We start from the raw sequence: 24,708 nt of genomic DNA on the forward strand, positions 1-24,708 counted from the left end.
TGTGGGACACGATTTGATCCATGGTGCTTCCAAATCCATTTCACAATGAGTTGAACTTAGTACCTGCTTCTGCTCTGTAAGCATGTCAAAGCTTAGGAGGGTGTGGGAACATGGTGGTTAATTTAATAAGAAATGTGATTATACGGAGGAAAACTAGAGGTATGTCTCTGCAAGAGACTGACAATTAGAATAGGGGGAGAGAACTTCCATGTTGAGAAAAGCTAGGATTAATTCCAGCAGAAAGAGTGGCAATTGAATGGGGGAGGTGGGGTTAGCCGATGAAGTGAGGAGAGAGAGGGGAGAAAAATAGTGATATGAGGGGGGTGTAAAGGAATGAGATAACTTTTAAGCACACACCAAGCCAATATTTGAATTTGTGCTGTCCTTCAAAATTACCTTGAGAGCATTTATCTGTATTCCAGGAGCTGCTCAGCTCTGCTCTTTATTACATGGTTGTACAGTTAAAATAATTTCATAGCGATAACGGACTGTTGCATTAATTCTACCATTTTGCATTTTTGTAAATGGATAGAAGAAATATCTCTCCATGGATCACCACCTCCCTGTTGCAAGCCTTTGTATGCCTACGGATATTCACTGAGCCTCCACAGGACTACTATGGTAGGTGCAATCTGCCCAGAGCTCTTTTCTTCCAAGAATTCAGCTTTCTCTCAATTCCCAAGGACCAGGGCACACAATTAAGATCAAAGTCTTTCTTATAAAGCTATTCCGACGGGACAGTGACCAGAGACAAAGAAAGCACAGGCACCAGGCAAGTCCCTAAAGAGAATTCCTTGTCACAAGAGTAACAGATGTTTTGGTTTATCTGATGGGACACAGGTGTTGCTTTGATATACAGAACATTTCACAGTAGTATTTATTATAAAGTGATTTTATCAGTTTTGTTAGACACAGGTTGAACAGAGGAAGTGTGTTAGATGGATCCCAGTAAGTGTAATTCTCAGCTCATTCAGTTGGAATCTAGAAATACATGCAATTTCCCTCATTCTGTCAATGCTTATATATTGAGCATATTATATGTTAGGTGCGGTACTAGAGGTTCAGGAAGCAGTGATGAAAGGCAGGCATAATCCCTGCCTTGTTAGAATGTAGATTCAGATATTAAAACACAGTAAAGAGTGGCAAGTTATTATAGGGATGTTTCGAGAACCACAAGACTATATTGTGGGCACATATATAGTCTAGGAGTCTGGGGAGAATTTTTTAAAAAGTGAAGGAAGAGTGGTATTTAGAGAGATGGAAAGTAAAGGAAGAGCATTAAAGGTGGAGAGAATGGAAGGCACAGAAGCCTGGAGGTAAGAATTTAACATGGTGCAGCTGAGTGAAAAGAAGTTCAGTGGTTACTGGGTAGGGTGAGAGAGGGAGATGTGTGTATGTGGGGGTGCTGGAGGAGTAGAGTTGAGAAGATCACATGTGGGCCTAAATAAAGGTCTCATTGAGGAGGCTGAAAGGCAGTCTAAAAACCATGGGAAGCCATGGGAGGATTTCCAAAACAGGAAAATGGTTAGTTCTATGTTTAAAAACTTTATTTATGTAAAGCTCAAGAGTTATGACTGGTGTCCAGAGCCCTGGAGCTCTTTAGGGCTAACCTCTGAGCTTTAATAAAATTGCCTTAACAACGTTGCAATGTGTGGAGGTTGGGGAATCTGGGAGCAGAGGCGATGTGGGACAATGTGGAGAATAAAGTTCCTGCCACCTTCAAGGACCAGTGCTGGGGGGAGCTGTCCACAAGGCAGGTGCTGAATAGCTGAGGCCCTGGGCTGCCTAAGTAGGCTCCTGGGATGTGGGCAGGTAGGGCCAGGTGCTAATGTCCACCTCAGGGGTGGGAGGAAGGGAGTTGTTTTTCCTTTGTCTTTTAATCCTTTTATTTTTCTCTTTCTCTTAATTATTTTCTTCCTCTACCTTCTCATTTCTCCCATTTTCATTTTCTGGCAACCTGGGCATCTGTGGCTAAACTCACTCTGAAGGAAGAGGGAAGAAGGTATTTCTTGCCCCTCCTCCATGAGCGACTTCTTTTTATGAGAAATCAACAGACCACTGAAGACAGCAAATTCATAAGAAGACCACCTTTATCTTAGAGCTGTAAGCCTGGGTATGATTGCTAAATTGGCCATGCCAGACTCTTCTGAGGCATTAGCTGGGATGACACTATCATAATATTATAGTTGTTATTAGTAGTTTTTTCTGACTTAGCATTTAGTGTGGGCCAGGCAGTTCACCAAGTGCTTGGATTCCACAAACCTAGGAGGAGACTGACTTATCTCTGTTTTATAGAATATAACTTGACTTGGAAGATCAGTGGTTGTGATTTGTGCTATTTATTTAATAAATTATTATTAAAGGCTGGGCATAGTAGCTCATGTCTGTAATTGTAGCATTCTGGGAGGAGGCTAAGGTGGTGGATTACTTGAGCTTAGGAGTTAAAGACCAGCCTGAGCAAGAGTGAGACCCCATCTCTACTAAAAAATTAGAAAAAGTAGCCAGGCATCGTGGCCGGCAACTGTAATCCTAGCTACTTGGGAGGCTGAGGAAAGAAGATCACTTGAGCCCAAGAGTTAGAGGTTGCTGTGAGCTATGACACCAAGGCACTCTACCTAGGGCAACAGAGTGAGACTCTGTCTCAAAAAAAATTTATTACTAAGGCTACTTAACTGAGGGACAGGATATAGAAGACATGGGAGATAAAATCCGTTAATACCTACTATGCATAGATTCTTCTGATAGTCATTATATTTAGTCCTGTGAATCTGTACTGTTATTATCCTCATTTTATAGGTGAGGATGCTGGGGCTCAGAAAGGTTAGGTAATTGGCTGAGGTCACATGACAATAAGTGGCTGAGTCAGTTTTTAAACTTAGGATTATCTGATTAAAGCCTGTACTCTCTCATCCAAAGTGCTTCTTTAGTTTTATGGGCCAGTCATGTCTATAATCTACTAAATAGTTTGGTTTTAGCAAGTGAAACCCACTGTGTCCCATGTTCCTGCAGCTCCCTTTGCCCTGGGTCTTGAGGCCTCTTGCCTTATCTCTGGCTCTGGGAGGGCAGCTTCCAGCACCAGAGCATCTCGGTGGCGTGCGGGTTCCCTGTGAATGGAAACACTCTTGTTCTCTGTAATTGCACACTCGTTAGGTCATGAGGCACTATCAAACCAGGCTGGCTTTTGTCTGAATCCCCACTAGACAGTTTGGTTTCAGTATCAATATTGGAAATGTCAGTCTGACAAATAGCTTTTAACAGGGAGGATGAAGGCTAAGAACAAAGTCTCTTTCAAATGAAACTCTAGAGGATGAGTGTGCACGTCAACATTGTGCTTGCTTAAAATCCCCTGGAGTGACTATGGGGGGGGGGCTTGCTAGATTTAGGAGAGTCCCCTCTCTTAAAACCATACAAATTAACTTTATTCTCCCAGGAGGGTGAGCTCTTGCATCATCCTCAGTTTTTCCAGCCCCAGCACACAACCCCCACAATTCCAAAAGACTGTTTTACAGTGGGCAGTGCCTGCCCACACTTTACCCTTTCCTTATTTTAATTAAATCCATTTTTCCTGGGATCACTGAGCCTTGAAAGTCACATGGGCTTTGATCTTTAACCCACACACATCTGAGGGACTGGGGAGCTGGAGCTCAGAGTGGGGCAATGCCTTCTTCCTTTGGCAGCACAGATCCAGTTATGAGATCTTGGAAATAGAAGGCTCTGTGAGGTGTAGGTGAAGACTTTGAAACGCAGCTTTGCACTCACAAAGTTGCATGCCAACTGGCATCAGGCTCCACCTGGCTTTGAACTCTTTGCTCTAATTTTTTGAAGGTGGATCCATTAGGATGGTAATTTGAATATGTTTTAGGAGACTAATACAGAGGCTGCTTTGGATTGTAGGGTTTTAGGTTCAGCCCATGAAAGATCCCCCAGTTCCATTAATCTGTCCCCTCTTTTAGTCTGGGACAAATCAACACCAACTGTGAAGGGTTCCAGATGATACAGCAGCGTCATGAAGTGCTGCTGTGCCCGGACCACCTCCATCCTAGCTGTGCTTGCTGCAGGCTGACTGCAGGTGGCAGAGTGGTGCCATCCTGGGGAGAGAAGTGCGGTTCATACTCCATTTCAGAGCCACATGGAGTTAACCATGATCTAGTCCAACCCTCTCAGCTTAAAGGTGAGGAAACTGAGGCCCAGAGAAGTGAAGGATCTTGCTCAAGGTCACAGTGATGAGATCCACATGGGAACCAGGATCCATGGCCGATGCACTCCTCTGCCATCCGCCTTCATCAACCTGCCTTTGGGACCTGACTCGACGGAGCACTGGACTCAGTTGGGCTTGACTCTGATTTTAACTGGCTGGCCCTTCCCTTCTTTTATTCTCAGTTTCTCCCCCTTATAAATGAGCAGGAGTAGGAAGCCATGGTTAGGTCTATCCTATCTACCTTCCAGGTTTTGTTGTTAATAAAGAAAAAATAAAATGTCAAATCGGAAATTAAAAATCCGTCAAGTAAGAGAAAATGCTACTTACATAGAAAGCCTGACTATTATTTGGGAGTAATGTGAGTTGTTAAATTCTTTCTACAAATACTGGAGGCAGCCAGTCAGGCCAGACCAGAGACATGGGAGATGAGTACCTCTTACCGCCGTTATCTCCTGGAGAATCTTGTGCTCCTGGTAACCCGTGGACTCTGTGTGTGTGCATGCACATGCAAGCGTTCATATTTTGTGTGCACATTTGTGTGCGACCTCATCTGCATGTGTGTCTTGTGTAAAGGTGGTGGTGGGGAAGACATGGCCCCTTCTGCACTTTGGCAGATAGAGGAAAAGGGGTGGAGAGGGATGTGTAGAGGCCCACCTGTCAGACACATCCAGAAGGGGCAGCACTGTCCACTGCCACAGGCTCAAGCCTTCGTTGGTGGCAACATGCCAGACCGTCCTGCTTTGTTCCTTCCCTGTTTTGTTCTCCACCAGCACCAAGGACACATTTCCCCTCAAGACTCCACGGATAAGCCAGGACATCCGGAGCTGTGAGGGAGAGAAGAGCCGGAGAATGAGGTGTTATTGTTAAAAGGCAATGTGAGGTCCCATTTCCAGAATTCTCAACTGAAGCCTAAAGGATTTTGCTGGAGACTCAGCTGACATCAGCCTAGCAAGAAGAGCTGGATGTGCCCTGCTTGTCTCCCAAGGAGGTTTTCAATAGAGTTCAAGGGGCTGGGTAGGGGCAACTGATGGACAGTTTTGGAGCCCTGTTTGGGTTGATGTTATCCTAAGTTCCACAGGATTCTGCCCTTGAAGTGATATCAAGATCCATGGGGTCTTAACGGAACTTCCTAAAGCGTAGCCAAAGATTCTTTACTCTGTGACCTTGGGCAAGTGATTTTTTTTTTGACTCAGTTTCTTTTAGTGATTCAGGAATCATAGACTTCTATTCCTTCCCTAAGGACTCTCATAATCTTATTTGAATGGTGTCATTTCACATGTCAGCTAACTGGAGCCCCTGTAATTTGATGCTAGTGAACATTGGTTGGCAAAGGCCACAGAAAAATCTACATCTCCAGATCCTTTAATATGGTTGCCTTTGGGGATGAGGACGCCCAGTTTGCCACAATTGTATGTTTTTATTGTTCTTATTAAAAGTTTCTGTCATTGCTCCCTAGACATTTAAAAGGGAATTGTAGCTAATAATCTTTCTACGGAAGTTTAAGAGCAGTCTTGTTCAGAGGCAGTATATACTATCAACAGGGTCTCTGGTCTTGGGGTTTGAGATGATAGAGGTGTTATCTTTGATAGAAACATCCATAAACTTAAAACCTGGGACAACTACATCATATTATTGCCCCAAATATTCCTGTTCAGAGCTTGCACATTTTTTGTAATAAACAATGGCTATTGCAGAAAAAATGTAAAATTTTCATCAGCTGTGCTACCCCCTTTCTCTGACTCTCCTTGTTTGAATATCTGCTTCTCTGTAAATTACCTTTCCATTGTCTCCCAGTCCCTGACTCATAGCTGCCTCACAATTTAGTTAAAAAGGTTAAGTACCATGAGCTACTGTACCACAGACCTCCTACCCTGTGGCACACAACCCCTTCACTAGCAAGGCCACACCTGGGCATTGAGTCTGATTTATTTCTGGGACCTTGGACCTACAGGCCCTGTCTATAGCCGTGGCCTGTTCACTAATACCTATCCCATTTCGCGCTATCCGGTGTACCAAATACATATCTCCATTGAGAACTTCTAGAATAATTGAGTGAATCTGTTAATTTTTTATCTGGCCTCAGGGGGCTTTCTTGTGCCATCGGGATGCCATGACTGGAAGTTCCAACCTTCCCCCTGCTAAACCTCTTGCAGTTCTCCACCCAAGCCACACTTGCCCAGCTTGGGATTGCGCCCAACACCTGGTTTCTCTCCTCTTGCTCCCTGACGGCCAAATATTGCTGATTTCTACTTCTGTGAATTCAGACTGGTGAAGCTCAAGGCCCTGTGTGGTGAGTGGTACTTATTCATCCTCTGTTGATTTCCACACACATATAGCACAGGGAGCGTTTCAGACTTTCCTTCAAACGCTGATGCTCTCAGCTCTGAGTCCCCAACTCTCTGTTCCTGCCTTACTGAGAAGGAACTGCCAGGTCAGGTCCAGTCTCCCTCAGCGCTCCTTCTCTCTTTTGCGGACCTATGCTGCCCTCTTTTCCTTTCCCATCTCAGAGGAAGCTGCATCCTTCACTGGTTTCTGTGCTGGCCCATTTAGTCCCCATGTCCTTGCTCTTGCAAATTACTGCCCTCTGTTCTCCAGCACCTGAGGATCTCTCTACCTACTGGCCCCTCCTTTGTCTACAATTCAGGTCAGGATTCACCCATTCTGGAAAATATCCTGTACTTGATTGATCCTCCTGCTCCCTCCGGCTCGCAGCCCTGTCTGGACTTCCATTCAGATGTTCGCATTTGGACAGCTGGGAGGTGACGGCTGCTTCCAGTTCCGTGCTGTCCATTCTGTCTGAATCCTTTCAAGCTGCCTTCTACTCATTTCCTCATCACTCTAACAAAACAGAGCAACCATGTCCTTTATAAAGTACTCTCCGGACTCCTTCTGTAGTCTCCTGAGTGCCTCTCCCTCTCCACTTTTTCTCCCTCCTGAGTTCCCCGATATAGCTCTGTCAGATTTTCCCATTTATCACGGCCATCTGTGACTTAGGACTCAGCAACCTTCAGTGGTTTCTCATTCTCTATCAAAAAAAAAAAATGAAAACAAGGCATTCTCATTCTTCTACAACCTATAGAAATCAACATTTTAGTTATTCAGTGAATATTTATCAAGTACCTATGCTGAGTCGCACGTATCTCTATTCTAGAGTGGTCTAAGACCTCTGGAATTAGAGACATCTGGATTCAGAGTGAGTTCTTGGCACTTTGGTCAAGTTATTTATTCATTTTGAAGCTTGGTTTCCTATTCCAGAATGGGAATGGTTTTACCTACCATATGGGGTTATAGTGACCATTAACTGAGAAGATAAATAATGTAACAAAGTATTACCCAGGCCTTTTGGCTGAGGCACTGAGGCAGAAGACACCATATTTTAAAGGAAAATGTGGGAGCATGAGGGGCAGGACTTTTAGCAGAGGTGGGCAAAAATGGGTCACATTGTTCATAAACTCTCACCCATACTTTAGATTTAAAAAAAGTTGGTAGTTGACTATGAGGAGAGAGTTTTGGGAACGTGCTTTTGGCATATCATGAGGTCCACTTCACCCTTCTGCTAAGAAGGAGAGTGGGGGGTGGTTCTTTGTTTATCGCCAGTCAAGAGAGAGAGGTTTGATGATGCCACATTGAGTACTTGATACTTACCCCCTGAAGGTTGGGAGCACAGTGGGCTAGTGTCTGTCTCTGTCTGGAATATTTGGAGTTTGGACTAGGGGCTGCTTAGCTGCTATGATGGCAGAGCCAGGAGAGGGGGCAGCATGCTTGGCCCCCACTCCCAGGGTTTGCTGGGGCAAAAATGCATGAATGCTGCACATGGGTGAGGAGAGCTGTGTGTAAGGCAGGTAATTAGACCACAGCAGGGAGAAGATGCTGGTGTCTCGAGATGCCCAAGGGTCGAGGAAGGAGGAGGTGACCACCTATAATAGAGGTGCACATCCCCCGGTTGAGGGATAAGATTCCTAGCCCTTGTGGAGGGCTGAGGAGAAAGGGAGATCTCCAAAGGAACCACAAAAGTGGCCCATGTGAGCAACAGTAATCCTCAAACATTTGTCATGTCCAGATCCCCTACAGTCCCAGTCCCGTAAGAACTGTCTTATTCATTTACCCTCCTGTCTGTCCCTGTGCTTCCAACCCCGAGGGGTCAGAGGTCAGCAGGATGACAGAAGAGGAGCAGAGGCTGGGTAGGGAACAAGAGTGGCCATTGACCATCATTCCCCTGATTTCAGGCTCTCCATCTGCAATAGGGCCAGGTGTGGTGGGGACAGAGGAGGGAAGAAACCCCTGACTTTAAAGCAAGATTTAATTTTTGACTGGATGGGTGGGTTGATTGCTAAACATGCCTGTGTTTTGTATTTTGAAGTGACTTCAGAACTATGTGCATAACCTTCAAGTGACAGATAAGTAGTCGGCCTGCCGGAACCTTCATCCAGCCACCCACACATGGGAGCCCAACAAACGTAGGTTCCCAGACTGTCCTGCACAAATCTAGTTCCTGGATTCCCCATTGATTTGTGGGAGCCAATGAATGGGGAGTGGCTGAAACCTGGGTGGTTTAAGAACATAACCAAGTGGCTGGGGAGTGGGAGGTCCTTTCCCCTCCCTGAACCCGACTCCTGAGTGTGGGAGAGTGCAATGGAGCTTCACAAGCTTGCATTTTTCTGCTTCTGTGCTTTTTTATCCTTCAGCTTCCTCCACCTGCTTTTTCTTTCTGCTCACTGAAGAAAAATGAAAACTTTTTCTTTGTTCAGGAAGTCTTTTCTTATCATCCATCTCAGAAACGACCTCCTCCTCTGAAATCTTCTAACTAAGGCTATGGAGACCATCATGGCTGTAGCCCCGTCCTCCTCTTGCCCTCCATCCCCTGTAGGTGACGAGCTCCTTCCAGGCAGAGACTGTCTTACTCATCTCATGCTTCCAGCAGCTGTCAAGTGAGGGCGCACGGTGGGAGCCAATCAACGTCGGGATGAGTAAAACGTTTACACATATCAGCAGATACTCCCCTCTCAGGGACAATAAGTCAACTTTCTATCCCGTGATGCTCCTTTGCGATCCCCCGTACTCAGGAATTGGGTTCCAGGGAAGGGGAGAGACCTCCCACTTCCCAGCCACTTGGCTATGTTCTAAACTGCCCAGTTCTCAGTTGCTCTCCAGAACTTTTCAGTTTGAAGCAGACTCTGCAAGTGGCCTGGATAGGTCAGTAGCTACAGTCCTGTCATGTCTGTGCTGGGACTCTGGGCTACCTGGCTGCTGTGTACTTTCTCTATTCTCCTGTATTATATTTTGAGTTAAGCAGATTGGGCAAAAGAGAGAGAACTCGTCTGGCCACCCAGGCACAGTGCTAAGGCTGTGGCACGTTGGTCTCCCAAGGAGGTCCTCCAGGATCTTCTTAGTATCAGTCCTCAAAGGCGATTATCAACTATTTACTCACAAATAGTTACTGCCCTTACTCTGTGTTGCAAATTATTCACATTTTCTCTACCCCTTGGAGAACAGCATTTAGTCTGGAAGTTAGAATTTAAATGAATAATTACAAATGTGTAGCAAAGGGTGAAACAATTGCAGCCATGTAACAGTCAAGACATAGGACACAGACAGTCAGAGGAAGACACTGGACACCAGACAGTCAAGACCTAGGTCAGGACAGCCACGTGACCCAACTGTCCAGAGCTATGGATAATATGAGAATTAGAAAAATAACTTTCCTTTAATCTCATCATGGTCCCACCTACATTTAGAGCAGGAAACTTGTATCTACAGCCACAACTCCAGCCCAGGTATGCACTGAGTGTCAACAATGTCTCTTTCTGGGAACAAATGCAAAAAGCTTGGAATAAGATTATGAACAGGCAGCCAGTGAAAGGCTAGCAAAATGTGTTATGTTTTGATCATTTATTTATTTTTTTTCATCCTCTGAGTGTTCAGTAAGGTTCTACATCCAGGAAGATACTTTTCTTCCTCAAGACACAAGCTGTCTAGTATACAACAGAACCCATGCCGTTCCCTTGGCCCACTTCGCACTGTGCTCATGTCCCTAGTTTACTTCCAGGTTCTGCCTCTAAGAGTCAGTGGTTTGCTAATCAGAGTGTGGTCCTCAGACTGGTCCATCAGTATTAATATGAACTTGCTAGAAATGCAGACTCTCTGGCCTGACCCCAGAGCTCCGGAATCAGAATCTGAGTTAGAGAGCAGCTTCTGGAGCCCTGCCCCGTGCTCCCCCACTACCTTTCCAGAATGCCAACATTCATTGTCCAGGGGCCTGCCCAACCATCCTTGGTTCCTTGTCTATTGACGATGGCATAATTTGGAGTTTGAGTTCCGTGGCTAAATGTGTTATTAGCTGTATGACCTCATGGCAGCCACTTACCTCCTCTGAGCCCCTATTTTGTCATGGGCAAACTTGTGACAATGATCATACTTTCCCTGCCTGCCTTAAAGCTGGTTATAAAGTATGAGATAAAGAACATGGAAGCAGAGCCCGTGTGATGTTGGGAATGGCATGGGGGAACCAGTGGTTTTTGGCCTGAGCAAATTAGAAGCCCCTGGAGAGCTTTCTGAACTGCTGATGTCTGGGCTCCACCCCAGCAATTCTTATTCAAGTATCCTTGGGTAGGTCCTGGCATGAGCAGGTTTTAAAATCTCTCCAGGTGATTCTAAAATGCAGCCTGGGTGAAGACCACTGGAGAGCTGGGGCTACTTAGTGCCTGGTGCTCGCAGTGAGAGGTCTGTTTTCAATTTGGACTTTGAGTAAGAGTCAATTCTTAATAACTAAAAAATGGCTTGAATTGTGCCCACCATCATCAAGGTGTAGAGGGAGTGATTTTCTTGTGGGGGAAGTTGCAACCCTCAGCAGACGGCCTTCTTAGGGCCATCCCATCACCTCCAGGTAAATACCAAGAACAACTTCCAGAGTGAGAGACTCCTGGGCCAAGGACCAGCAGAAGTAACCTTGGGATGTAAGTGGGGCCAGATGTACCCTGTTGGACCTGCAAGGTTCTTACCAGTTTCTTAATTAGAAGGATGGGAGGACTGATGTCAGTTCCGACTGCGTATCCCCTATTCATTACTGTGTCTATGTGCAGAGCGCTCACTGTTGGGGCTCCTAGAGCAGATTACAAGCTCAGGCCCTCTTAAAGATTCCCATTTCCCTTACATGACTCACTATGAAAGTTTTGAGACAGACTGTGTTATGGTCTATTATTTCACTTCCAAGTAATAGTTGCCAGGTTCCTTTCTGATTCACCCATGCAAGTTTCAATTTGCTCAGCTTACTGGTTTTACTGGAAAGGCTTCATTTGTTTTGTGATTTTTGTGTATCTCAAAACTTTCATAATGACCCATCTAGGGTCTAGTACCTGGACCAGTCCTAGTACCAGCCCACTGACACCATCTGGTATAAATGCCCATGCCACGTGTGCCCAGCTGGATCTTCACAGTCAAGGTTCTGGCACCCAAAATGGGCAAAAAAATGCTCTTGGAATTCAATCTTAAGACTTATTTCTGTCTAGCTGGCCTACAGGATATGAAATAATTTATTTATTTATTTAGAGACAGAGTCTCACCATGTTGCCATTGGTAGAGGGCCATGGAATCACAGCTTACAGCCACCTCAAACTCTGGGCTTAGGTGATTCTCTTGCCTCAGCCTCTTGAGTAGCTGGGATTATAGGTGTCTGCCACAACACCTGGCTATTTTTTGGTTGCAGTTGTCATTGTTGTTTAGCAGGCCTGGGCCAGGCAAGAACCTGCCAGCTTTGGTGTGTGTGGCCAGTGCCCTACTCACTAAGCCAAGGGTGCCAAGCCTAATTGATTATTTATTAAATGCCATAAAGCTGCACCAGGCACTCATACATATGAGGTCTGACAATTAAGTCCACAAACTTGCCACCATGTGCTTACATTGGCAGCACTGTACAAACAGCTAGGTAACATTTTATAACCTTGGTATATCAGTGTTTCACAGCCATGTTCATGTCAACATGTGGCAGTGGTGTTTATTATGGTTGTTGTATGTTTTTGTGTGCTGTTGCAAGAATGCTGGAGCTTGAATTAGAGCAATGAACGAACATTAAATTTCTTGTTAAACTTGCCAAAGTGGAAGTGAAATCAGGGACATCTTAGTCTACGTTTATGGGGATAATGCCACGAGAAAAACAGCAGTGTACAAGTAGATTAAATGTTTTTCTGAGGGGAGAGAAATTGTCACTAATACAGAGAAGTCAGCATGACCAATAACAAGAAGAACTGAAGAAAACATTGCAGAAATTTGTTGAATTGTGTGTCAAAATCATTGGTTGACTATGAGAAGCATAGCAGACCAAGTAAACATTGCTAGAAAAATAGGAACACTTTAACTGAAAATGTTGGTGTGAGAATTTTGTGGCTCTTGCATCATGACACTGCACCAGGTCACACGGCACTGTCTGCGAAAGAGTTTTTACACAGTAAACAAATAACTGTGTAAAAGTTGGAACACCCTCCCCACTTACCTTATCAGGCCCCAATGACTTTTTTCTTTATCAAAAGATAAATACAATATTATATGGAAGACATTTTGATGACATTCAGAACAGTAAGGGTAATATAATGACAGCTCTGATGGCCATTCCAGAAATACAGTTCCAAAACTGCTTTGAAGGGTGGACTAGGTGCTGGTGTCAGTGCCTAGGTTCCCAAGGGGAGCACTTCACTTCAATGGTGACTGTAGTGATATTCAGCAATGAGGTCTGGAGCATTTGTTCTAGGATGAGTTTGTGAACTTAATTTTCAGGCTTTGTAAGCTGTCTCATTTTATATGCATAGCACCCCATCATGTAGGTATTATTATACCCATTTTTCAGATGTAGAATCTGAGGTTTAGAGAGGTTAAGTCAGTCACCCCTGGGAACCAAGTCTATACATGGTCAGCCTGGAATCTGCACTATGCTTGGTGCTCTTGCTACCAGACCTGTGGAAATATATTATGATAATCCTTAAAGTTTGGGGTACACACTATAAAGATCTTCTCGGCCCTGATGCTCAAAGTATGGTGCGTGAACCAGCAGTATTGCCACCACCCAGGCACTTATCAGCAATGCAGGCTCTCAGGCCCCACACCAGCTTTCCAAAATCAATTCGTATTTTGATGAGATCTCATCTTAGAAATACTTGCCCAGTGGAGGAATTGGGGAGATAGCAGATTATAAACTATTTACAAACATTGTCTCTGACAGGCAATTAACAGGGATGTGTGTATTCACAAAAAGATAGGCAATCTTATACAAATCCTAAATTATATTTATGGGAAATGATGCTCGTTGGTGCCCATAACAATACAATTTTTGATCCCTTTAGAAACCTCTTAGTAGATCTAGGTTATAAATGGTAGCTTTTGACTAACAAACTCTTTTCTATGCAGACAGAAAATGAGACAAGTGAAAAGAGACAACCCAGCAGCCGCCACCAGCAATTATATCTCTGGTTCCAGCCGGTCCTCTCACCAGGGCCTTTTTTCCTGGCCTCTCAGTGGGGCCTGATAGACTTTCCAATTACGTGGCACCAGTGTTTGTCATCTTATTAATTAAAGTCCTGTATGTAAAGCAGGAGCAGCAGTGGCTGGCCTTAACACTATTATTTCTGCCATGGCCATTCCTCCTCCCGAGGTAATCATGGCAATTTTATGTTAGGAATACGCTATTGCATACCTGGCGGCAGCTTCAGAACAATCCTCTCAACTACTACTACTAAAAAAAATACCATGATAGAATTTAGGCTGAAGTGGGACAAAAGAGTGGGACTCAGTGGTATCCAATAATGTCCATTCTGCATGCAACAGCCCCAGTGTGGGAAATGCCTTGAGAGTTTGGTAGGAGAGGCAAAACTGAGAACGGAGGGTCTAGACCAGTGTTTCCCAACCTTTTTTTATCTCAATGTATATTTGAACCTGCAGTTAACTTAGGTGGCATACTTAAATATGTTTTTTTAAAAAAGAGTAAGAAAATTAGTATACTTACTGTGCTTTTGAACTTCTTTCGAAAATAATTTCATTTATGATCTTTAAACATTTTCTCTGCACACCTGAGGTCCTCTCATGGCACCCTAGTTGAAAATCACTGCTCTAGTGTGTAATTCAGGTCGGCAGAAGGAGACATGTTTTCAAAGAGAAGTTCAAAGATGAACTTGCTTGGAGGGTGAGAGGGGTCCTTCCTTGGTCCTCCCTACACTGTAGCTAGCCGAGACTAAGACTGGACTTGTTATTAGGGACAACCAAGTGAGCTCTGCATGCAGACTAAAGCTCCTACCCCATTGAAGGGCTGTGATTCTGGGCTTAAACTTTTAGTTTTAATAAGGGCCCCCTGGTTTCCAAGTGGCATCCTATTAACTTTAGCTGATCATATCAACACACTGGAAAATGTAGTGTTTTTTGCTCACCATCTTCTAATTCACCTGGAAAAAATGAACGCCAACTCTCTAGCTATAAATAGCCTAATGAAAAACCAACCTAACACAGCAAGAAGCTGGCCAGATGCAGATTTTTGATAACAAGCAAATAAAATGTGATGCTGGCAAGGACTTGCAATTGTGGAGGCTTAAGAAAGGCTGGATTCCTGGTGGTGTAGGAGACTTCAAAGACTGGGACTTTTCCTGAAAGCACCATGTCATGTCTCTTCCTTTCTGAGGACTCACACTGAAGCTAGGGACATCTGTATGCCCCTTTCTAAAAGCACGGTAAGACAACATGAACGTCAGACATAAAAATAATGACTCCGGGATGCCTGGCTGGGCGAGGTTATGGAGTTACAAGTATTTCTTTCCCCTTCTTTAGTCTTTTCTTTCTTTTCCCAATTTTTTACAATGAACATCTTGACTTTCGATAACTAGAATGCAAACAATAAAATTCATGTAGGATATGTAGCTATTAAAAGCATGTTTATGAGAAATAATATAGAAAAATATAGCATTCAGTAAAGAAAGAAGGTACAAAGTGTTTGTACGATGATACCAAATTTGAATGGGCCCTTTCTGTATAGTGAAGCTCAAATCTACATCTATCTGTTGGGAAATAAATGTACCAGTATCTTTGGGGGGATAGGACTTGGGCAATTTCAATTTTTTTATTCATACTTCACTGTATTTTCCTAAAATTCTATAATGAATATAGAGTACTTTTATAATCAGAAAAAACAGTAGATGATATATTTAAAAAGGGAGTGAGAGGGCCAGGTGTAGTGGCTCACACCTAAAATCCTAGCACTCTGGGAACCGGAAGTGGGTGGATCACCTGAGCTCAGGAGTTTGAGATCAGCCTGACCAAGAGCGAGACCCCATCTCTACTAAAAGTAGAAAAACTAGTTGGGTGTTGTGGCAGGCACCTGTAGACCCAGCTACTTGGGAGACTGAGGCAAGAGAAATTGTTTGAGCCTAAGAGTTTGAGGTTGCTGTGAGCTCTGAGGCCATGGCACTCAACTCCAGACAGAGATTCTGCCTCAAAAAAACAGGTAGTGATGGAGAATTCTGATGTGTGTTCCATTCTTTTAGGGAGGATTATGTCCTCTTGTCTGGCTTGTGGGCTTCGTGGGGTGGAGGCAGGTGTTGGTGGGAGCTGCTGAGGGAGAAGGGGGTCAACTGCTGTGGACAGAGCATGAGAATCAGAATCAGGAGTGGTCTCAGAGCCTCGGTGTTTTTGTCTGTAAAATGGCACAGATAGTACTTTCTTTAGAGATTTATTACCTGGCTTTAATAGGATTATAGGAGCCCAGCATCTAGCTTAGCAAAGACGTTTGATAAATATGAGTTCCTTTCTCCTGCATTGGAAAGCGCAGGCAGGGCACACCACGTTAGAGATAAACAGCTCACCAAACCCAGAAAAGGACGGAATGAAAAATGCTATATTAAAAATTTCCATCTGGCTTTTTATCTTCCAGGTTTCCTAGAGAATTATCTTTCCAGCCTTACTGGAAGAAAAAAGGTGACACATTCTTGAGTTATATCATAGCAGTGTGATCTTGGATAAACAGCTTCCCCTGTGCCTCAGTTTCTCTGTGTGTGAGTGTGTGAGGGAAGGTGAGGGAGTAACACTGAGAAGTAGCTTTATAATCCCACTGCTGGGGACCAGGATGGACTGTGCACTGAAGCCCCCACAACCATCATGGATGCCACGAGAAAGAGAATGGGCGTGAGGCACGGTGGGGGGGGGTCTGCAGAGGCCCGGAGCCCCCAGGGAGACAGCTGCTCCCCACTGGTGTCCCCCCACACAGGCTGCACAGGTGTGTTGTAACGCTCACCACTGGAGCCAGGAGGGTCTGCAATGCACATATGGCTTACGAATGGGACCCAAGTCTGTGCCAAGTGCCCAGCAAGATCTTATTCACACCCTTGAGTCTCAACTAGAATTTTTCGTATGTCTCAGTTTCATCAGGCAGTGGGAGAGGTATTCATTTCGTATGGCTCAAAGCTATTAAATTAATTATGTCCAACTGCAGTTACAATTGCCGTTGATTACTCTGGCCCATTCGCGTGTACCCTGGCAGAGCCAACCGTGTCACAATAAGGCGTGATAGAATGCTGGGCTCCACTGGCTTCCTGGCCCTACGTGCTGAAGTAAAAGCTATTTGGGAACAGAAATCTCCGGAGGACCTCACTTGTGGGATCCTTGTAACTCAGTGAGGGGCCTTCTTATTTGCTCATATCCTGGACATGCTGACAGCTGGGGGGCTATGTGATTTAATTAATTAATTAATGGTGAGATGGGCTGACGGGGCACGTCCTGCTGGTGCTGATGCTAGCACTGTGGATAATAGCTCTCGACCTGCCCACACGTTGCTGATGGAGATGTAAGAGCATGCACCAGGTCTGAAGTTAGGTAGCACCAACGTCCTCGTGACTGAGTAAGGGAAGATGAGGGATGATGATGATTATAATTGCTGTTGTTCATAAAGTAGCACAGAGACTACAAAGAGTTTTCGCATTTCTATCTGAGCCTGGTAACAGCCTCATGCAGCAAGTCAACCAGGTATTTTTATCCCTAATTAGGGGAAGTGACTTGTGTGAGGTCATATGCCTCATAAGTGGGGCAGAGCTGGGGTTTACACTCAGGTGATCTAACTCAGGTCCAGTGACCTTAGAGTGTTTACGGATTTGGCTTTGGAGTTAGACAAACCTGGCTTGAATGGGGGCTCTGCAGGGTGACCTTGGGCAAGTCACTTAAGCTCTCTAAGCCCTGCTTTCTGCATCAATCAATGGGGTAACAAATCCTCACAGTCTGTTTAGATAACGAGATAATGCAGGTGGAATGCTTAGCCCTGTGCCAGCCTTACGCTAGAAGACTGATATTTAAAAATATACCCTTAGTTGGCTTTATAGGTACTAAGGATCCCTTGCTGCAGCCTCAGATTAAAAGAAGGGCTTTCCCCCCTAGGGTGCAAAAAGCAAGCGTGTTTGAGGGCTCTGGTTAAGAATATTGGCTTGCTTTTTAATGGACCGCAGCTGAGTGATTCATCAGTGACCTGAAAGTTTTCTTAGCTTTTCTATTGAATAATCACCCCTAAAAGCCCCTAGATTCCTGTGGTCTGTCTCCCTGTGCCCACACAGCCTCTTGGAATAGCTTCTTCTCCCTGATTTGCTAAAGTAAGTTGACCACGTGGGGCCAACATGATGAACAGACGCCCCTGGGGCCCCGGTGTGAGCAGCAGTATCCCTGACACCCAGGAGTGAGACCCAGAGATTAGACCCATCCCAAGGAGCGACTAAGTGCAGAGACTATTCTGTAATAAAATGGGGTGGCATTCTCTTCCTGCCCCCAGAGAGGAGGAGTCCACGCTGCTGGGGTGCAGAGGACTCTGAGTTAGGTGAGAATGATGTTGGTATGATGCTTTTGAAGCTCATATCAACTCTCCCTTCACTGAGAAGCTTCTGTCTGTTCCCAGCAGAGCTGTGTGATAGGAAGGGCACGGAGCTTTGATTCCTAAGGCCTAAGCCTGTTCATAGTTTATATCATTAGCTGTGGGTCTGTGGTGCCTATCTCGCCTGCCCTGCCGAGAGGGCTGCTCCCACCCCCGACGGCCCTGCTCCCACCTCCGATGGCCCTGCACACCCTGGCCCTGTCTCCAGGGAGAAAGCCCAGAAGACCTGCTCCTCCCTCTCAGCCCCTACCTTGTTGAAGTTTGTGGGGGCAGATGTGGGATGAGCTTTTGTTTTTTCCTGTACCCCAAGCTATCAGCATTCCGTGCACCCTCTTTTCCCCACCTTTCATAGGGGATTTTGCCATTGAGTTTAATAAACTTTCAAAACACAGCAGTCAGAGACATTCCTCTCTCCCATCTTGAAAGTCCTATTTGTCTGCTGGTGTGGTTCGGGGCAAGCTTAAGTTAACCCAGTTACCACTCTGACCTTCTAGCTTCTGTGTCACCCTGAGAGGCAGGGGGGAAAGGATGGGCCCTGTTTCCAAGGATGGCCAAAACATCCTGAAAACCTTATAAAATCAGCCAGAGAGCAGTTTACTGAACGATTCTCTGGCCTCTAATCATTAGGCTGGCCCACCATTAGAGACACCGTCTTGGTGAGGCTTTGAGACACCATGGCTGGACTGCCTAGGCAGCTCTGGAGGCCAGTCTCCTCCCCCACATCCCTTTGGGCCACATTTGCTGGCTCAATCCAGTGTGGGTCCCCTTCCTCTAGACCAGCTGGCCCACAAAGACATGGGGGTCTGCTGCGTGCCTTCTGCCCCATCTCAGCAGCCCACAATGGCTAATAAAAGTCAAATCTTTTTATCACTAGGGCCAACACTGGAGGGAAAGGTCCCTGCTGTGTCCCAGGGTCCCAGTGTGTGTGTTGGGCGCATGTGTGTCTGTACATACACGTGTGTGGGGAGAGGCAGCTGAGCTCTAGCCAGGTGAAAACCAGTGGCCAGTTCCTGGCCACCACAAATTGGGGGGGGGGGTCTCCTGCATTCTTGTAGCTCACAGAAGGAAAACTGGTTCCATATTTTGGAGGGAAAAGAAAATGAGGAAAGCCCAGTAGCCTCCATCCCTGGCCGTGTTCTGGCCTGAGAATATGGTTTAAATTATTCTAGTCACAGGCAGGCTATTCAAATAAAATAGAATTTCAAACCGCACGGGGCTTGTTGAGACATTCAGGCTGCTCGGATGTGCGAGAGCAGGGGGAGGGCGGGACGGCCGCCACTCTGCTGTGCTCTTTATTACCAGCGGCCACAATGCCAGACACATCTGAGGGTGTCTCAAAGCGAAGGCGATGAAAGCAGGTCTGACAGCCAGCGAGCACGTGAGAGCCACCATGAGGCTCCCCTCTCTGGGGATGACTTTAATTATTTGAACTGGAGCTCAGCAAAATAAAAGCACAAATAAAATAAAATAAAATAGAAATATATTGCAAGTGGCTCCCCGGTTTCCAGCAGAGAAGAGCTTGTGGCAGAGAGGGGAGAACCAGAAGAAAACCAAACCCACGTGGCTTTCTCACGTTTATTGTTGTGTTTGGGGCTGGGTTAGGCAGAGGGCTTTAAATATTCATGCCCCATGTGCAACTGTGCAGAGAGAGAGAGAAGAGGTGGCCCGGCAGCCGTGGTGGCCAGTGAGAACCAGCAGCGGTGGCTTCAAGAATCTGGAGGGAGGAGGCGGGAGCCGGCAGGCTTCTGGACTTTCCTAGAAGTTGGGGTGGCACAAAGGTGTGCCCTGGTTCTGGCTCCATGTGGGTGGGGGTCTGACCTGGTTCCTCGTGCTCTCGCAGCCCCTTCTATCTGGGCTCTTCTCTCTCTACCCCCATCCATCATTTCTAACCCTTTCTCTGACTCATCTTTCTAAATAGAAAGTTATAACAGGTTATTTGGGGGGACAGGTAGTGGAGAAAAACTCTCTGCGTGGGCGCATAATCAGCAAAGCACACGTATGGCCCATAGCTCTCAAGCTTCAGTGTGCTGCAAATCTCCGAGGGTGGGGTTGAAAGTGCAGAGCCCCAGGCTGCACTTAGGGATGCCATCCAGTAGGTTCAGGGTGGGGCCAAGGACCTGCATTTATTGCATTTTCCAGGTGATTGAAGTTGAGCTAATAGTTCACTCATTTCACAGATTATGAAGGAATTTCTCTGACAATGATATCAATTCTCCTATTGGATTCCATTAATGATTGTGGGGTTTCTTAAGAAGCATTTTAAGATATTCTGCAGTTTCTCTAACTCCCTGAAGAGCAGGACTAAGCTAAGTTTAGAGAAGGTGGTGGACATTGTCACCAGAGCTCAGCTTGGCCGGATACCTGTCCCTATAGAGTTCACACTCCTCAGCGACCTTCACCCACAGGTCCACCTGGTGTCATCTTGCTGCACTGGGGCCCCACAGCCACCCGAGGCCCCTGTAGGTTGGGTGGGGTTTGAAAGCCCTGAGTTAACTTCACACAGTCCTCCAGAGCAATGTAATATCTGTTTCTTAGCAATTGGGGTTCAGCCAACCTGGGATGAGGAAATCAACTTCCTGCCTTCTGCATTTAGGATTTGAATAAAATAAATGATGGGGCTTACAAACCTGGAAAAATGCATATTTCTATTTTGGGTACTTGTTTTTCTGCTGAAAATGTTTCTCCCAACATTGGGAATTCAAAGACCCATCAGCATTAGATGAATGGTTTGAAAACCTGATGCAGAATTATGTGAATGTGAATATAAATATACAGAATGTGGATGTGGCATGGACTTACTCCCTTCCCTTCATTACGGCTGCTGAGCCAAGTTCTGGAAAAGGGCAGGGAGGAGTAGAAATAGCCCAGAGCAAATTTGACTGGAGGAAAAATAAAACAGGCCAGTAAAACAAAATACCTGTTTAAGCTATCGATCAACTCAAAGGTTATCAGAGAAATGATGAAGTATTAGAATAACATCATTTTTACCTTGACATTTCTTTTTCTGAAATTTGGCTCATATTAAATCCCGTGAAGAATAAATTTAAATACCACATGCTAAAGGATCCTCCTGCCCTCTTAGGTGGGCCAACCCTCTGTCCTCAGCCAGGTTCTCTCTTAAGAGGCTTTTCTTTCTAGGCACCTGCTCTCGGCACCTGAGAAATATCAGCAGTGACTGTGTAATTCCACCACGGGCATCAGACGGCATGGTTTCTCAAACACAATTTAATTTAATTAATGTATTTATTTGTGCCCAGACTGTTTCCAAAAAGGATTTCAGGTGGCTCACAGAGATACACAAAATCAGGTGAGAAAATATGAACTAGAAGAGAGTAAGATGGGGCAAATGCCACTGGATGAAATCAAACCAGGCGAGGCTGCTGCTGAGCACACATCCCTAAGTCCTATTTGCTTACCAGGTGGAGCCTCAGTTTTAATTTAACCATTCTTCTGATTAAAAAATGTCTTATCTGTAGGTACATCTTATGCCATTCTTACTTGTTTTATGTCTGCGAGTATTTATTTTACAAGAAACCTGCAGGGCTTGAATTTGCTTGTGTCCCTTAGCCTGGGGAATGCTGTACTCTGGACTTCTGCTGGCCAGTCCTCCCTGCCATTTCTACCAGCCCAAGGAGGGGGAATGAATCTGGTCAGTTTCACAGTGTCCACACCTTGACAGGAAACAAATTGCTCAGAGGGTGCAAAGCTATTCTTGAAACTAAGCCAGTTAGCAAATTGTCCTGCGAGTTTCCAGAAAGAGAGGACTGGCCAGATCTAAACTATGTTGATTTTCTACTATGTGTGCGGTGCTGATGCAGGTGCCGTGCGGGATTGCAGAAGGCACAAGGCTCGGCCTGGTCTCTGGGAGCTTGGAGTCTGGTTTTTAGCTAAAGTCCTTTTCCTCTTCCCTCGCTCTCCTTCCGAATGTTTACACATGTGTGCAGCTAATGTAGTGCTTACTTATTTTTGCCAGATGCTCTTCTAAGCCCTCTACATGTATTGCCTATTTAATCTTCACTCCTCTGGGCAGGAACTTAGAGTGTCCATTTTCCAGGTGAGGAAACTGAAGCTCTGAAAGATAATTAACTGCCCGAACAAACTGTACAGCCAGTCAGTGGTGCAACATGGCTCGGACTTGGGTGGTTGACTCCAGAGTCTGTAGGCTTAATCTCTGTGCCATAATGACATCTTAAGCACATTTCTTGGCCCCTAGACAACATGACTGTATGCTAAGGAATGTGGAGCCAGGCCCACCATCCTCCCCACTAACGAGATAACAGTTTTAGGAATCATTGGGGTAAATGGCTTTGGAGGTACCACACTGATGTCACTGATGTCTTGGTGAAATTTATATAAATCAAATTTTTGATTCTCGATAGTATCTGAAATGTAAGAGCTTAATATTTTGAAAAAGGAATCTGCAGAAAGTCTTTTGTGAATCCTTGTTACTGTCCCCTATTAGGCCGTGGGAAAGCCTCCCTGGATTTGCTTAAACATGGGTCCTACTGCAAGTAGCTCAGTGCAGCTGACTGCGCGTGGGGGGGGTATCATGGTCTGCAGGTGGGATTTTACCACATGGATGGACGTGCTCTCCCTAGAAGATGGCAGAGATGGCCCTCGTGTCCTTTCCCCAGGAGAACACCCAGCCCAGCCTCACAGGATGCTTCTTAGCCTGTTTGGGCTCATCTGGAGGTGACAGGAGGTGGGAGAAGCCAGACAACTAGAGGAACACAGGGACTTGCCTCACACGGAGAGTTCTTCATCGGTGCAGGAAAGGTGGTGCTAGTCACTGTGGCGCTTTCAGCCGCGGGGACATCAGTGGTGCTGAGCAACAGGGCATGGCCTGGGGACAGGAAAAGAGCCATGAATGCACGAGCATCAGGAATGGAGGGTCTAAGAGGGTTGAGGGACTGGGCACAGCTCTCGGATAGACTAGCTGGATATTTGAAGACACTGGCTTCCGGCCTATAGTGAGGAAGAAAGCCTCCGTGTCATCGTCAGTAGAATCTGGCTCATGTGAAAAGTTATTCCTTCAAACCGTGTGTGAGGTCCCAGGGACAGACATCTGGGCTGCTGTATCCCTGACCTTCTAAGGTCATGAGCTTCCATCTGAAGCACACTCATGTCAATTCATGGCCTTCTGATGGCTTCTGCGACCTTTACCTTCCTCTTCTGTGTTCAGAGCCCAGGTCATCCTGTGCCCCATACCCTGCCTGGGGAGATTCCCTTCTTGTGTTTGCTAAGTGCTGCTGTGCCTGAACACTTGGGAGGACAGGAGTCCCCAACCCCATGTGGTGGCAGGAAGAAGAATCTGTAAACCTTTAGGAACCGAGGAATGTTTTGTACACGGCCAATGCTATGGACACAGGTACCAGTGAGAGCTCACGACTCTTCAGCGGCCCAGAGATCGTCAAGCATGACTTTAGTCATTCCTCTCCTCCTTACTCTCTTAGCAAAGTCTGCTAGTGATTTACTATCGGGTCATAAATTCAGGTGAGTCCAGAGCAGAGTAGCAAGGACAGGCTGGAGATCTTAGCCAGCATGAGGAAGACTCAGGAGGCTGGGGTTATGTGACTAGGGATAGAAAAGCTCCCATGGGGTGAGGGGGTCAATATCTGAAGGGCTACTTTAGGGGCAAAGGGGATGGTTCAGTCTATGGGTCCCCAAGAGAAACATCATGACCACTGAGTAGAACTTGAAGGGTGGTGGCACTTGTCTCCGGGGGAGGAAAACTTTGTGGCAATTCCAAGCTGGTAAATGACGGCCAGGCTGCAATGGGGGGCAGTGAGAGCCCTGCCACTAGAGGTGTCCATCCAGGGCTTATGGGAGCTGAAGGGGGAATTAGCTGAGAGCAGAGACATTAAGATCACATCTAGCTTTGAGCTTCACCTTTCTGCTCCCCCTAGGACAGGGCGTTCAGGGTGATGTTGCAAACTGTGGAGGCCCCAGGGAGAAGTAGAGGCCCCCAGGCCCTCCACACTTGGTGAGGGGCCCCTGAAGAAGTCTCTGAGGCTGCAATGACTCAGCCTTCTTGCTAGTGGGGCCACTGTGAGAGTGTCCTGGCCCTCAGCCAACCTGCTCAGATGCAGCTGGCTCTGGAGACTGAGCACAGAGCTGCAGGGGCAGCAGAGCTGCAGGATCCTTTGTGGTGGGTCTGGATTTTGTCTTCTCTTACACTTGTTATTCTTGTTTCTAAAAATAACCCATAGGATAGGTGATCTTATCTTGGACAGAGAGGGATTTAGGTATAAGGAAGGGTCTCTAGGCAAATGCAGGGGAGGAAAGAGGGAGAGGGACCTTCCCAGCCACTAGCTCTGCCCTGCAGAAAGGTGGGCACCAGGGTGCAACCCAGGGCTGGGCTATGGCTGGCCTTGCAGACCCTCTTCTGTCCCACACCCTGCCCCAGCTGGTGTCTTTGGGTCTGCAGGCAGCTTCCCGAGGTGTGGGTGACCATATCTCTGGTATGTGGAGGCCCTTCGCTGCTACGGGGCTTTCAAGGGAGTGGGTTCCAGCCAGGGTAAGACAGGCATTGCCAACTCAAGTCAGGGGTGGGGATAGAGGTGGGAGGAGGCTGAGGAAGCCATAGGGGATAAACCAGATGGGGGCCAGAGTTCAAATGACCCAAGCCTCCCTA

The 24,708-nt window shown here is 46.1% G+C and overlaps 1 protein-coding gene across 1 annotated transcript in view; it reads right to left on the reverse strand.

Moving 5' to 3' along the window:
- ALK (ALK receptor tyrosine kinase) overlaps positions 1 to 24,708 on the reverse strand; it is a 701,480-nt gene that overhangs the window by 89,307 nt on the left and 587,465 nt on the right. The window contains exons 8-9 of the mRNA XM_003787498.2: positions 22,817 to 22,917; positions 4,853 to 5,022 (exon numbers count right to left, since the gene is read on the reverse strand). Coding sequence (XP_003787546.1) covers positions 4,853 to 5,022; positions 22,817 to 22,917 — 271 coding nt within the window. The remainder of the gene's footprint in view (positions 1 to 4,852; positions 5,023 to 22,816; positions 22,918 to 24,708) is intronic.

Source organism: Otolemur garnettii, unplaced genomic scaffold, assembly GCF_000181295.1.
Source record: "Otolemur garnettii isolate 467f Iridium unplaced genomic scaffold, OtoGar3 scaffold00022, whole genome shotgun sequence".
NCBI classification, from domain to species: domain Eukaryota; kingdom Metazoa; phylum Chordata; class Mammalia; order Primates; family Galagidae; genus Otolemur; species Otolemur garnettii.